At 47.7% G+C, this 16,198-nt stretch overlaps 1 protein-coding gene across 2 annotated transcripts in view; it reads left to right on the top strand.

Moving 5' to 3' along the window:
- LOC144148674 (DNA-directed RNA polymerase III subunit RPC4-like) overlaps window positions 1-2,665 on the top strand; it is a 47,031-nt gene extending 44,366 nt beyond the window's left edge. For both annotated transcript variants that reach the window (XM_077680199.1, XM_077680193.1), the window contains exons 7-8: window positions 1,007-1,122; window positions 2,324-2,665. In XM_077680199.1, coding sequence (XP_077536325.1) covers window positions 1,007-1,122; window positions 2,324-2,608 — 401 coding nt within the window. In that variant the 3' untranslated portion in view covers window positions 2,609-2,665. The remainder of the gene's footprint in view (window positions 1-1,006; window positions 1,123-2,323) is intronic.
- Window positions 2,666-16,198: the final 13,533 nt, after the last annotated feature.

Here is a 16,198-nt window from a genome sequence, read left to right as displayed (position 1 = left end):
CGCTGTGAAGGGGTCGGCCATGTTGGATTTACTTTTAGAGCCTTGGGGACATGGAGTCAGGCATGAGTGCACGCAGGCGATTATAGTGGTACAACAAAGGGACAGACAAGGACAAAGCACGTAAACTACAAAAGGAATGGTGGTACGGCACGGTACGGTCGACGAACACTATGGCTCAATAGACTACACGAAGGAAATCTAAACGTCCTACGTGGGATTTGCGGTGCTGCCGGTGACTATTGGCGGAGCGTAGCCTTGCTGCCTGTGGCGCATCCTCGTCGTAGCTCTCGCCAGCGGGAGTGGTATGGCCACGGTCCAAGGTTGCTGGCCCAGGAGCTGTGATGACAGCGGAGCGCCAGGAAGCTTGAACCGCGGGTCACGCCCACACAGGAACACCGAGCGAGATGGCGGGCCTGTCTTGTCGTGTCTCCAACTGGTCGTCTCGCTTGGCACTGGCACCTTGACTTACGGGAACTTCTTACGGCTCCGGCTGTTCCAACACCGATCTTCCGCCAGCTCCACGCGCCCATCATCTTCTTTCTCGTGCGGCTCTCCTCCAGCGCATGCCCCGTTGGGGATTTCCCATGGGTCTTGCTGCTTGTCTTTTTTGCAAATTTTCGCCTTGTGGCCACAGCATCACACACACTACACTGCATCGTTGACGGATAGAGAGGAGCAGTGTGCTACTGTGTGCAGTGGTTTGTGCTTACGGGTCCTGGGCAGCGATGTTTTGCTTAGATAGAAACCTTGCTCATTGGGGTTCTGCCATCAACTGCACTGCTGAGAGTTCTGTGCGTTGGGGTGGGCGGTCTCACTCTCCTTGTGCGCTGCGATGCCCCAGCCGGCGGTATGCAACGACCCTACCTTAAAATGGTGCATTTCGGCAGCACATAAAGACCTCTAGTTTGAATGTACTGATACTATTACCTACTAAAGCTTGGGATCGTAAGAATATTAGAAATTAATCAGGAGAAATAATTCTTCATTTGTGTGTTCTTTTATGCAGAGATAGGACAGCTGCTGTTCTTTCAGCTTCCGGACAGTTTGCCTGGTCTCGATACTCCGTCAGAACAACCTGAAAAAGAAGCTCCTAACCTTCAAGCTCCCAGCCTTGTGAAAATGGTACGTTTCCCTCTTGGGGGCAGCTAAAGCATGGTGCCCCACTTTTGTTGTAGGTCTTCCCTGTTTTGCTACTACCATAGTCAGTATGCAGCAGTTGTGCAGTCGTTCCTGTTAGTTTTTGCGTGCAGCTTTTTTAGGGGCAAAATTGGTCACTATGTTTCGAAGGTATATTACTGAAATAACCTTTGCTTTGATTTTAATTCAACCCGCCACAATAGCTCAGTGACTGAGGTGTTGTGCTGCTAAACTCAAGGATGTGGGTTCAATCCCAGTGGCTGTTGGTGAGAAAAGAAAACAGCCCGTGTGAATAGATATCGATTCACAGTCAAGAACCCCACGTGGCCTCAGTTAATATCTATCCCCCACTGCGAGGCTGCTCATGGCCCAGGTGCAGCCTTCAGCACTATATCAATTGGTGTTTGATTTTTTTCACCTTAAGTTTGAGGGGAGCATGTAGCGATGTCAAATTATTTGCTATCTTTAATTGGTCTGGCTTGAACTTGCATGCATGCTAGCTGGCACCTGATCATGCAGCATGAATGCTATTACTGTCACTGCTGTCAACATTGTGCTGTGAAATGAACTATGAAGTGAAAATTTTGCAGAGCATTTCCCCAGTCTTGCAGGAAAGAATTCCAAAAGGGCCATTGATTCAAGTCTATCATTCTGATTAGGGATGTGTGAATGTTTGAGCTCCAAGTTGTATGACTGTTTGAATTCGGTTCAGTTCAGAGTTTGAATTCATGAAAAATTCGAAAGTCTGTGTAGTCAACTTCCACAGGCCTCCAAGCCAGATCTGCTGGATCCTAGTCAAATTGACTTGCACTAACAGCCTTTCTAAAACTACCGTGACGAAGTCTGCTGTTCTTTTAAACACGGTGGACTTGAGTAAACTTAGCCAACTTCCCGTCACGTTGGTTAACAAGACCTTGCAGCAATCATTTATTGATGAGCACAGAGGCACTTCCATGTTTAGAGCCAAGCTCCATGTATAGAGAAGGAAGCTGCAGTCTCTAAAGGTTGAGTGTCAAGTCACTATCTTCAAGTCTCCATACATTTGTTATGCGTGCAAGAACGGTAACTGTGAAATATTCGTTCAGTGATTGTTACACCTGCTAGCATTTGTCCTTCGTATGGGTGTGCCTGTTGACCATGGCTAGAAAGAGAGTAACTGTTGTGTTCTTTTCTCCCCTTGGTGTAGGAGCAACCAGAGACATTCAGTGGCCAAGTGAAGCTGCGACACTTTCCCGAAGGATACGTTGGCAAGCTGCAAGTGCTCAAGTCGGGACGTGTTCGCCTGCTGCTTGGTGCTGTGGCCCTCACAGTTAACATGGGCACTCGAACCTCCTTTCGACAGGACCTCATATCCTTCAGGCTCTCAGAGTCTGGAGGTGCCGATGCATCTGTCTTGGGACAGGTTCAATATAAACTTATCTGCCTGCCTGATGTAGAGCAGCTTCTCGCAGCAAATCCCGGGGTTTCCTGAGAAAGGCCCTCTTTCAATAAGGTGCCTGTACATAGGAATAAATAGTTCCTTCTGTAATTGCTTGCCTTGTTTTTATTATTTCACTGGTAAAAAAACAATCTTGGTGACTTGTCAGAAGAGCATGCTTTAAAAAGAAGGTTGTTCACTGTTTGGAAAAAGTTCCGAGTGCGTTAAGGTAAGTACCTATGGGACGGGAAGTACGTACCTTTTCAACCAGTATCAATTTTTGCCAATCGGTTGAATGGTCAAATATGCACCACAGTTGCCCAATATCCAAATTGCCTGTTCAGGAAAGGGGTTTTTGCAGAGTTGATGCACCAAAAAAAAAAAAGCAAACATTTCATCCTACATGCAAACAGGCAAGGAAATTTACTGTATCACCAGCCCAGCCCAGCTGGTCCCACCAGCCTGTCGTAGCCAGATCACAAAACTATTGCAAACCCTGAACCGAATTTCTTATTGCAGAGTGCAGATGATGCGCAGGGTTGAGTGTTGAAGTTTCTGTCTAAGCATTGGTACTGTGTGCAACAGCACCCAATACGAATAGATTGGGACACGGGGTGATGATTGACAGTGCGTGTGCTTCTTGTGTCCACTCATCCGAGCTTTCAGGGCCACAGCGTGCCAGCAACTTGCTCAAGCCACCACCACTAGTAGCTTTGTGGTGGCGAGCACAGCCCGCAGGTTGATTGTTGCCTGATTGTGGAAAAAAACAAGTGCTTGCATACAATTTCGGTGGCCAGTTATAGAGAACACTGGGTGGTCTGCATTAATTCCTAGCTTGCTACAACGTGCCTGTAGTCGATGTAGCTTTGGTGGGAAAAACAACAGATTTGAATTTTAAAATGTGTTGCCCTTTCTTTTGTCCTTGTCACCTTTTCATATTGTTGCCCCTTCCTTTAAGGCAAAAGTATTAAACTGCCCCATTCTGTGAAAAACCGTTGTTATTGTAGTTGTTGGCCGGTCAAGAAAATGGCCACCACTGTAGAGAGTAAATACACAAAAGATGCGTGATTCGATGAGATTTTAATACAGGTCTGTGCAGTAGCAGCCCAACGAGCAGCCCAACAAGTAGCAGCCCCTGCACGTTGCCACCGGTGGAACAAAAGTTGTCGTCGTCAGCATTCCTTTCTTCGTAGCACATACCCACTAGGGGGATTGGCAAGGAATTGGGACCAACTAACTCGCGCCGAAAGACAAGGAACGAAAGCAAAGAAACACACAGGTACAATGTAGCAGTAGCGATGTTAAAAGTACCGCCAGGCTTTCACCTCCAACCCACGTAAGCAGACGCAAGTGCCCCAAGAAATTTTTCTCACGGATCCAAAAAGGATAACAGATATAGCAAAGAAAAAATCTTAGCGAATGGCAGGCACTTTACCGTTTTGCAAGCAACCGTATCCCCCGACCTTTGCAGGCACTACATATTTGGTCCTGGAAAAAAACTGCAACTAAAGTACATGACACATGCAAAAAGGCAGGCCAGCCCCGTACTGTACCATTTGCCCAGCACTCGTCCTTTCTAAATTCTGCTGTTTTGCCTCTTTCAGCACTGCTTTGTTTTTGGAAATGCACTTTTACTGACTAGTCCAACTTACTACTCTGCTGCTACTGCTACTCGTTCCTGAAGGGTGTACTGCTTCAAGTCTTCACACATCAAATTTGTAATCGTATAATCTGTAATAAAATTCTGCAATGTAGCAGAATGAACGTTGGTGGGGGTCAGGCGGAATGGAGACACGTTCGTAGTGACCCACACATCTGTGATGGCTACGTCAAAATGCATTCCAGTGATGAGAGAAGTAATGCAGTGACTGAACGTTAACTAAGGCTCACTTTTAACAATATTTTGGTCTACACCCCTGAGAAGGTGACTGCTAACAAATTATTTCAGGTGACCAAACGATCGAATTCATAGGTAGCATTTACACGGCTGCTCTAGCACTTTTTTGTCATGCTACAACTGATAAAAAAAGCGCTACAACGCTGGTATTTAAATATGTTCACTGCCCACGTACAGAGGTGACGTGACAGTTTGTAGGCTTAACTCGGGGCGTTTGATGGTCAGCATGATGGATAATTCTAAGGGGGGATGGCGATTTCAACAATAAAAAAGGAAACAGCAGAAAATGTGCCTACAGTCATGTTTCTTCACAGTGGCTCCACGTAATCCATAGGGCAACATAGGGGCTTGGAGGGAAAGTAGCTGGTAAATCCTCACCACTTCACCTGTTTTCCTTATTGTCTGGCCTAATTGCTTACAATTGTCTTTAAAATTGCACAACTTTTACTTGGGAAAAGCAGTATTTTAAATGACCTAGAATTGAATGTTGGTTTTGTGGTCACTATAAACTACAAAACATTTTTCGCACTTTGCTAGTTAAACTCGTCAAACCGGTTCGCAAAATGGTTCAAAGGTTTTGAAACGGTTTGTGAACCGGTTCGGTATGTGATTCTGTCAAACTGGCACTGAACCAGGACGAAATGGACTTGCCCGAACCCGAACAGTCACCAAACCAGTACATTTTTCGGTTTGACACAGTCTGTCGTCTGCTGTCGTCTGTCCTGTCGTCTGCTACTAGCGGGTACTGGTGAGAACATATACTTGCACTACCGCATTTCCACCTAGACAGGGACGCAATGAATCTCCATGCCCCCAAGCCCTTGTATGGCGGCATTACAACTCCATAGTTGAAGGTTGCAATCAGAAATGGGCGCTTCAAGCCCAGCACCAGCACTGCATCACGAAGAAAAGAAACCGGGTAACTGACGGAGAATAAGAGATCCCTTGATGAAGCAGAAATTTCTTTCCCATTAGTACTGACAACGAAAAAGATACTTTCCCGCCCCACACCCAAGACTGAAACAAGACTATGGCACCGCCCTCCTGAGGTTGCAAACAAATTCGTACCCCCATAGAACCCTGTACTCTTCTGCCGGCACCCAATATCACCTCTGGGCTGGTGCCAGAACATCAGCACCTAATGCTCATTTAATAGAAGTTCATTCAAACAGTAGTTAAAGCAGAATTTGACTGCATTGGATTTTTGTGCAACTAAGGGGAAAGAGCATGCAAATGTATCTGGTTCCTGGTTGTGTGCAAAAAGCTTCGGTATGTATTAGAAAGATGAACTTATATAACAATCTTACCCCAGATGTTTTTTTACCAGTATATCAAGTATGTTTCCAGGGATACAATTGTAACATCAGTGGTTAAAGTTAATACACGAACTTATCTGCTATGAGAGTACTGTAAACATGATTCACTTTGGCACCACGGTGCTCTCTGCCTTCACAGTGATGACGCACTTGGTTGGAAAAGGTCGAAAAAACGAAGGGATGTCTAGAGCAAAATCTACCGTCTTGTTTTTCTTTTGCTTAGTCCATTGTTCAATGCAGCAAAAAACGGCAAAAATTATTTGTGTATGAACTCTGTGTGGGGTAATTTAAAACGATGTGATAGGCCAGCCCCCCCCCCCCTCCCTTTTTTTTTGCCATGGAAACTTAAAAACATATTGTGCGTTTCATGCACCGAAGGCACTCCTGTGCTATGAGGCGCATTGTATAATGCGGGGTGGCAAAGCAAGTTAGACCACCTGGGAATCTTCGTGTGCCAAAATCTCAACACGTCAACGTTTTCGTTTTTAATCCGCATCAGAAAAACGGCCACCAGGGGCGCCGATCAAACCCACATACTTGTGCTCAGCAGCCAACATCTTAGCCACTGATCTACTCCTGTAGGTCACACTTGTAATGCATTTACACTTTTTATGTGTGCATCCTTTTAAAGCAAATTATGATGCAACAAGGAGGTATATTTGAAGTCTAGGCCCTTTTCGTTGCACAGTGCGGCAATCTTGTGACCTGATTGCCCCTAAACGGTCTCAGCGAGTGAAAAGCAAAGTCGATGTTTCGTATCGTCCCCAGGCTCCTGAGAGCATAGCACTTCGTTTGTTCAGCCTTCAACTCTGCACACGCTACCAGCAGCAACCTACCGTTGCAACATTGGTACACATTTATTTCCCCACATTGCGACCACGACGAAAGCGTCGATAATGCCGTTACGAAGTTGATGTTGCAAAGATATTACAAAGTTGACGGTGCGTGAAAGAGAAAAGCCCCGAATGGCATTGACCGTGTATTATAAACAACGCATGGTCATACCATCTCGTAATGAACTGGTAACCATTATTCCTTTTTTTTACTCAGTTTGGGTTCAGTTCCAGTTTTTCGGTTTGGCTCCACGCTGACTCGCTCGTTACAGATGAGTAACTTGAGAATTCAAAGTAAGTGGCGGTGTGCACAGCATTCTTTGGAAACATTTCACTTTGAATCACTACTACCTTTCAGTAAGCAGTGAACTATATGCACAGCACGGATTTGTTCACCTAGAGTTATTAGTTCACTTCGTCCATGTGCGCTTCATGTGCTTTTTTTTTCACTACTACCATATTTACTCGAATCTAGGCCGACCCCCAAAATTCAGAAGGTATGAAAATAAAAAGAACTTACCTCGAATGTAAGCCGAATGAAAAAAAGGCACTGGACTGAGACTAGAACGTGCACTTTATTACGCTTGCGGCGCTTGTCGTAGGATGTTCAATGCTCGCTCGTCGTGGTCGTCGACATCGGTGCCCTCATTGTCGCTGTCCTCTTTGTCACTGTCGTCACTTCTGTCCAGCGCGTTCGAAATGCTGCACTTGCGGAAAGCCCGCACAATTACCTCGACCGGAATTTCGGCCCATGCCGTGGCGACCCAGTTCGCCAGTTGGCTGAGTGAAGCGTGCTTGAGCGCCCGGATGGTGCCAGTTGGTGATCTTGCAGCGTCAGCCAGTTGTTGTAATGCTTCCGCAGCCTGTCCTTGAATGGCTTGTTGATGGCCACGTCGAGCGGTTGTAGCTGGCTTGTCATACCGTTGGGTATTACCGCAATGTTCATACCGCCCTCCAAAGCACAGACTTAACGGCATCTGTCAAGTGGCCGCGGTAGGAGTCCAGAACCAGGAGTGATTAAACAGCAGAGCACTGGCACATCGCTGCCAAACAGTCTTCACCCAATCTTCAACGAGGGCACCACTCATCCAACCATTCTCGTGGGCTCGCACAACGATGTTCTTAGGGAAAACTTCACCGGCTAGAAGAGTCTTCCTCTTAAAAATAATGTACGGCGGCAGCTTTTGCCCATCGGCCGTGCAACACGACACCACGGTGGCGCGCTGCTTCCCGTAGCCTGCAGTTTTGTCCTTGACTTCTTTCGCGCCCTTGTCATTCACGGTGTAGGCCACAGGTATGTCGAATTACACCGGGAACTGGTCGGCATTACCGATCTGGCCCAGTCGGTACTGCTTTTCCACCCACTTCTTGATGTCAAAGCGCTGGAATGCGACCAGCTTCTCCTCGAAGTTAGGGGGCACACAGACATCCGCCGTCGCAGGCTGAACCCGAACCGCTTCATAAAGTGAGTGACCCAGCCTCTTCTGGCCTTGAACTGAGTTCGTGCGACGCCTCGTACGTTTGCGATCTCCCTTGCCTTCGCCCGTGTCATCTCCGTCGTCACAGGCATTCCACCTTCTCTTTGCTGCCGGATAAAGTCAGGGACTTCCTTTTCCACCTCGTGGTGTCGACCTTTGAACACGAAATCAATCGCGAAACGAAATCAATTACAAGAAAATGTATCGAATTACAAAGGACATTACATTTTCGATAAAGTAATCAATCGTATTACAAAATTACAAGAAAATGTAATCTATTACTTGTAACGCATTAAAACTCTGCCTCCCACTTCCGCCTTGCTTCAAAGACTTTTGCTCTGGCCTCCTTTTGTTTGGCCTTGTCCTCAGAAGCGACAAAAGGTTGGATATCTTGGACAAACCTCTGGCAAGAGGGGCAAGCCCCGAGGTTGAGGAGGATAGGTGATAGTACAGCACCTTGAGGGGTACCGTGGGTAAGGGTAATGGGGGGGATAGAGTGATCCCAAGTTATAATCGAGCCTGTCAGGAGTGGAGGAACAAATGAACATACGAGTGGAGATGGGAGCCACGAAAGTCCTGGAGGGGTGAAAGGATAGTGTCGTGAAGGAGGGTATCGAAGGCCTTGCGTACGTCACCGCCATGCGAGCATGCATGAATTTGATGTCCTGAGGGCTGAAAGAAAGTTTGCTGAAGAAGGAGAAAGGTCTTAAGTAGACAGACATATGGGGGCGGTCTGATTGTGGGGAAGGAAATGGCACTGTCGAGGAGGTCTGTTAGACACGTGAGAACCTGTCTTCCCTGCGTGCGGAGGCTGGTGTATGGGTACGTGTCAGTGCACTTAGTGGCAAACTTGTGCTTCTCTCGAGCATGTGTATAGACCTTATGCAAAAGTGCCGCCACCTGCCGGAAGAAAAACGAAACGAGCACGCGACGCCATGTTGGGGCCCAGATAACGCAAAACAAACCGGGGTAAATCCTCAGGATGTCCGACTCTGGACATTTCAGCATCTTCAGGTTGTCCAGATCTTATCCTCAGCCAGTCCAATCGGGGTCCGTTTGTCCGTCCAGCGTACATCCTCAGAACGTCGTCAAAATGATGCCGCTGGAGAATTTTCGTACACTTCTAGGATACAAACTAATGTTCTTTTTTCTTAGTCAGAAGTTACCTACAAGCTAAGGCCTCACTACACACTAAACTTTCTTGTACCCTTTTTGGCCGAAACAATTGGTGACGGAAACTTATCCCATGGCGAACAACTTTAAAACGTGTTTTGGCGAAAAAAAGGTGTATAGATGAAAAAAAGTGTGTTCGTGTGAACACCCTAAATAGGGTGTAAGCAGTGTAAGGTTGCTTAACACCCTAAAATAAGGGTGTGGCCAGGGAGCAGCTACGCGTGGCAATGTGAATCGGCGGAGCGCGCAGCAATCAACACAAACAGTCAATACACACAAGTTACACTTGGAACACAAATGAATTGAGCAAGAATACCATGGGGATGCAAGCGGAACAGGGAGTGCACACTTACGTAGTAATAAATGTGCTGTTCTTGCTTTTATATCCAGCAGAGAAAAACCCCCGATCGAGTCGGCGGGCTTGTCGCAAAAAACAGACATTTTAGCGCTAATTTTGTTACTATGGATTTTACAATGAGAATATACAAATTAACACACGGATTTGCAAAACTTTTTGATCACGAGGTAGTTTTTGTGTTTCATAACTTGTAGAATTTTATTAAATTCAAACAAATCTTTACCGCCACCAACACCCTTCTAAAAAGGGTGTTCATTATTTCAACACCTTTTTTTCCCAGAACGGTGTGAAGCTACAAATTAGGGTGTTCGAAACTAAAGAAAAGGGTCTAAAAAAGGGGTGTACGAAAAGACCGCCAACTAAGAAAAAGGGTGAAGAGACCTCCAACTTTGGAGACATTTTGTACCTGTTTACACAGGTGGACTGAACATTTTCTACAAGCGGGGGGTGTTTTGTACCTCACTGGTAATAAATTAGCATAATTTATTACTGTAATAGCCTCCACGGTAACAGCAGCGTCAGACGGCCATATGGATTGTGATCCAGAAGAAGTAATACAACGGATCACTTAGGGATCATTCACAATCCATTCTGATCCAAAATAAGCTTTAGGATGGACCATTGAGGGATCATTTACAAAGTTTATTCCTGTGGATGTCCCCCGGAAGCCTAGAATAGGATCCAGGACGTTTGGACCATTTGAGGACGTCCTCAGGACGTTTTGCGTTATCTGGGGGCATGGCGGTCGCGGGATTGCTTGGTATGGAGCGTGTGAGTTTCTAAGCTTGGCGATTCTTTTATATTCAGATTTAAGCGCAGCAAAATGAGCGACGAGTGATCTGTGGACCTTTCTCTGTTGCCCACATTTGAGGGCGACTTTTTAAATACGCATTATGCGCCGAAAAAGCCGTCAGGGAGGGAGGCACCGGCAGGGAATTCGCTTTTGGAGCTGTCGCGTTTCTTCTCCTTTTTTTTTTGTTGGCTTTGAAAACGCAAACATTGAAAGCATTTGGAGGAAAATAAAATATGCAAAAACCATGGGGGTTCCGGAAATTTTGGTGTGGGACATTTCGGTGCTGCACACCTCTGTGCGGACATTTCGGTTCACGGGATGTCCCAGGCATAATTTTTCTAACATTTTAGCGTTAATACTTTAGTTTCGTCAGATGATATAATTTTACGTTCGAGAGTTGTTTGGGCCGCACTGCAAGGAAAAGAACGCTGAACCGAGGCGGAGCATCAGCGCGTAAACCCAATTTCGAAAGTAAATGTTAAAAATTAACGTTGTTAATTTACTTCCGTTCCACCTTTTTTATTTTATTTTAGCATTTATGTGAACAAATCTAATATTTTAATTCAAGTGTAACCGAAGGGCTTTGATTTCACTTCACCCACCGCTGCAAGGCGCTGCTGCTTTTAGTCCATTCCTATCTCTTCCCCACCCCCCACCCCTCTTCCCCGTCCGTTAAACTATAGTTCATACCATAAGCTAGCTGCAGCACTGTGGAGGCTACATTGTTGTCCCCCTCAAGGCGCCTAACTCACCGCGAAGGAAGCGACAAAAGGCGCCGGGGCCTTGCGGTGCCACTTGCCGAGAGGGGAGAAGGGAGTGTCCTTTCAGGACCCCCATGATGATGATCGTTGTGGCCAGAAACCCTTTGTATCGGGCGGACACCGAAATGTCCAAGCCAGGTGAAAAAGTTAACAAAATACAGATAAAAAGAAAAAAAAAACAAAAAAAAAAAACCGGCTGAATGCCTAAAGTCATTGCACCGTCCCCACCAGCGAGAAAGCTAAAGGTAGCAGTTTTCCTGCAGTCTTGTGCATATGGTACACTGCATGCGTATGTACGTCCACTGCACTGTCACCATTCACTGCAGTTCACTCGTGTGTTCACTGCACCGTCACCGCAGCCGCACCCAGCCGAACCGATCGCTGCCAGAGTTGCAGTCGCTCTTTCGTCGTGTGTACGTCCATGGCATTGTCGACGCCGTCCTCGAACCCTAGCGCCTGTTGTATAGTGGCGTTGACTCTGGCGGGTGGGCGCAGCTTGTGGCAGTGCAGCACCAGGTGCTCCATGCTTTCCTCGTGGTCGCCGCATGCACTGCACTTTGCTGCTTGAACCTCTGGGGGCCAATTCTCCAAAACGGCGGGCCGTCGCTTTGAAACGACGGGGTAGCGCCATTGAAATGTATGTGTTCCGGGGTTGGGGCCGCCGCTTTGAGGTGGGCAAACTGAAGTATGAGCTGCAAGAAAAGCACTGTGGCAAGGACGCGAAGCGACGCCCACAGCCCTCCGTCATTTCACTTGTCGCTTCGCGTCCTTGCCACAGTGCTTTTCTTGCAGCTCATACTTCAGTTTGCCCACCTCAAAGCGGCGGCCCCAACCCCGGAACACATACATTTCAATGGCGCTACCCCGTCGTTTCAAAGCGACGCCCGTTTTTTAGAGAATTCGGCCCCTGGTGTGCTGTCGTAGTGCCGGCAGTACAGCAGCGTGCGCAGTGCCCCCGCACGGGCCTCGAAGAGGAGTGTGCTGCCGCTGCTGTTGTCGTAGACACGCATCCGGCCTATATCTTGCCTGTGGTTGCGGTACAGTTCCAGGGTAGACTTTTGGTGCATTGTGGTCTGCCAGTGAGCGCGTTCCTCTTCTTTCACCCTGGAGCGCACCTTCTCCGTGATCTTGTGCGGCGGGCCCACCTCGATCGGGCTTGTAGTGAAGCCGAATTTTCGACGGAGGTGGTAGAGGCGGTTGCACCACTGTGTGCGAACACCCTTGAATGCCATGTAGCGGAAAAGTCGCCGCGCCCAGCGTTCGTCGTTCATGACTCGGAGTCGCTCTTCGAATGCAATTTTGCTGGTGGCCTCGCGAGCCTCAAATGTTGACCATCCCAAGTCACCCTGTATGGCCTCCACAGCCACTCGGCCATGGCAGCCCAAGGCAAGGCGGCCCACCTCTCGCTGACCACGCTCGAGCCACCCCCGTGTTGGCGCCGACACACACACCACAGCGTTCGCAAAGGTGAGACATGGGACGTGCACCGACTTCCACAGGTCACGGACCAACAGGTATCGGTTGCACCCCCATAAGCACCGTCTGCGCAGGATACAGCTGGCGCGTCTCGACCTTTCTTTCAGTAAAGCCTCGTGTGTAGCATACTTGTCGCCAGTGGTGTTGAAAGTGATGCCAAGGTAACAATAGCTGTGCATCGGTGGAACTTCTTCCCCGCCAGGCAGCAGCACAATGCGAGCTTTGTCCTCTGGGTCGGAGAAGCACAGGACCGCTGACTTGCGCGTGTTGAAGGCCAGTCCCAGTGTTGACAGATGCTCAGCCGAGGCGGTGACAAGTCCCTGTAGCTCAGCCACACTTCCAGCGAGCAGGACAAGGTCATCGGCGAAGACCAGCCCCGGTAGTGTCCACATTTGCGGGAGTCCATCTTCAGAATAGGGCCCTTCACGGCGAGTTAGGCGCCCTCAGTGGCATGGAGGAAAGAATGCTCAGTGGGCGCACTGTTGACAACAATGTAGCCTCGCTCCACAGTGCTGCTATGGTCCCTAGAAATATTTCTAGAGACCATAGTGCTGCAGCTAGCTTGTGGTATGAACTATAGAGTGTACTATATTCTAGGGCACTCTAGTTAAACCGCCGCAAAAAAAAAAAAAAAAAAGAAAGGAAACGAGCCATCTTAAGCACGCGTGCATCCCTTTTAATAATTTTCTCTATCGATTTCGCCTTGCATTCGGTGTTGGTTCTACTCAAAAACTAGCCATTGATCGCGCCTACAGTGAAGTCGCTAAAGGGGTGGGGGTGGGGAGGGCTAAGCACTGTCGGGTTCCAGCCCCCTTGGTAGAGAGAGGGGGGTGTCATTTGTGCTGCTGTAAACTGGACGTCGAAAACTTGAAGACGACTGTCGCAGCTCTCGCCAAACTGGCCTATTCAATTTTTTTCTTCTCATAAATGGACGAACTGGAGGAATGTCTGGGGTGCCCATGAAATGCGCCACTTCGGAAGACTGAGAAAGAGCGATTCCTGGAAAAATAGCGCCGTCGCTACGTCGGCATCAGATAAGCTCAGGTCGGGATGACCGCGACGCGCGTAGGGACACTTGTTCCTCCATGAAAGCTTCCACAGGCGCCAGTGATACTGCCATTGTGTTCTCGGAGGCTTTTCGGGTGGCTTTTGTTGCGCTTTAGAGAGTCATGGTGAATGTATAGCTTTTTCTCCCCTGCGATAACGCTTCGGAGACCGTGAACTCCGCTAAGCCTGTAAGATTTTCAAGGGAAACCGAGAATAATATGACTGAAAAAGAGTTATGGGGGAGATTCAAACTTGAGAATGGGGGGGGGGGGGGGGGCACTGCTGGAGATGAAAGTAAGCATAAAACAGGTTGGTTTGCTCGTACACAGGAATGAGTAATGTTTGTAGGCACAACCCGTACGCGTTTTATCAGCATGCTGTTTTCAAAAAGGCCTGTTTTTCCTCCACGACAATATCCTAGCCTCGTCGTAAAAAAAAAAAGAGCTGGCGACAACCGTGTTGGCAAATTTAATTTAGCGTGGTGGCACAGCCTACATAAAACTCTTCATAAGGTTTTCTGAATATTCTGAATGTTTGTAAAGCTGCCTTATTGTGATAGTGGAATTATTTTATGCAGAGAAAATGACCTATAGAATGTATTATACCATCGTAAACACCGGCTAAATGCCTTAACTGATTGGCATGCCGCAAAAAAAGGGAATATAAATTAACGTCTTGCCGTAAATTAAAAAAGAAACATTTGCAAAAAAATTCAATCAGCTGGCTGAATAACAGGTATTTCCTGATCGACTTATTAAGCGAAAATATAGAAATGCTCAATTTATATAAATAACTCGCAAAATTCAAACATGGTATCAATATAAAAAACTCCCCCCACCTCCCCGAAGGGGATCGTGCGGAAATCCGAATGCATTGGGTGCAGCGATGAGTGCGCTGCGGCAAGCAGTAACGGAGAGAGGCGTGCGCTCCACTGCATTTATATACATTTTCCGAGCGGAGAGAGGGTACGCGGAGAGGAGGGCGCTCCTCCTCTCCCCTTGCCCTCCGCTACTCCCGCCCGAGCTACCACCTGCTCCGGTTGCTAGGCGCGCCACAGCTGTTGCTAGGGGCGAGGAGGAGCGCGGAGAGATAACACCTGCGGGCGCACGCCGACGGAGCACGACAACCCCCCCGCCGCGCCGAGACGACGACGACGACGACGAAGGCAGAACTACGAGGCGCGCGCTCACGTGCGCTCGCGCTCACGTGCGCTCGCGCTGGAGGAATGCAGGCGCACGCCGACGGAGCACGACAACCCCCGACTAAGAAATGCATTCGCATTTAAAACGCAATCACTGCGCTAGATTGTTGCCCATAACCACGGAGCAAGAATAACCCATGTTAAGCGAAAATAAAAATATAACGGCTGTTTCAAACAAGCTAGCACTCGATAATTCAGTCGCCGAAATGTTTGCGCCCGGAAATGTCCATGTACCGAAATGTCCATACACCGAAATATCCGTACACCGAAATATCCGTACACCAAAAAGTCCGTACACCGAAATGTCAGTACAAAAACGTCCTGCACTGGAATGCCCGGCACCGAAATGTCCTAGGCCCGGGATAACGCGGTGCGCTTCTTTGGTGAAGGTCCCACGGCTTAATTGCGAAATTTTCACCGATACTGATGAAACCTCGCAGCGTATAGCTTCTACGACCTCCCAGACACTGATATGGCTCTGTCCGACTAAGCTACAAAACCGACGGTTCCAGGCCTCGCAGTGGTTTTTTGCGGTTTTAATCCGATTACTTGGAGTAAAATTTTAAATCGATGCTCAGCTCGGGATACGTATATAAATAAGCAGCTGAACAGAAGTGTAAGCAGCTGTTTCAACATCTGGGCTGTAAAGCATACTTCAGAGAGAAATGTGAGATATCGAGGTTCTTAGCAGTGCGTTATTGTGATAATGTGGAGGAAACATTGAACAAAACTGCGTACGGGCACTGTGAATGTCTTCATACACCTGCGGTAGTGCCCTAGCGGTAAATCCAGATGGAAGGCCTGCAGGGAATTACCTGTCGCACTCTGCATTCTGGTGTTCAGTGAAGCTCCATGTCAAAACCACACAACACGTTTTAGCCCAATTTATTTTGGTTGGGGTGGGGGAGGCGCCTGCTAATGTTTCTGGGTTCTAATAACCTTTTTCATATTTGTAAATTGGTACCTCAAGCTAGTTTCCATGAGTATGTCTGCATCATGCCCTTGTTTCGGCCCTTGAATTTGCACAGAAGACACTAAGACTTTCCATTCATAAACATTTCAGCGTAAAAGGGAATAAAAACAAATGCTGTTTATAAGTGACGGTTCTGTAGCCAAATTATAAGTGTGAATAATTCACTCCCACATATAATTAAGAGAAAAGCAAACATTTTTGCTGTTTGGACTGCGATTTCTTTGAGCTTGCCCCAGCAGGTGTAAATTCAAGCAATGGGCATAAAAAGGTCAGCTGTAACTATGACGCCAAAAAATTTTCCCTGTACAGGCATTTTCCCCAGTATCGTAAAATGACAC

The sequence above is a fragment of the Haemaphysalis longicornis genome, unplaced genomic scaffold (genome assembly GCF_048455015.1).
Source record: "Haemaphysalis longicornis isolate Haplotype H1 unplaced genomic scaffold, Haemaphysalis longicornis Haplotype H1 scaffold_1, whole genome shotgun sequence".
Lineage (NCBI taxonomy): Eukaryota > Metazoa > Arthropoda > Arachnida > Ixodida > Ixodidae > Haemaphysalis > Haemaphysalis longicornis.
Note: the sequence above shows the minus strand (reverse complement) of the source record. Positions and strands in the feature narration are given on the sequence as shown.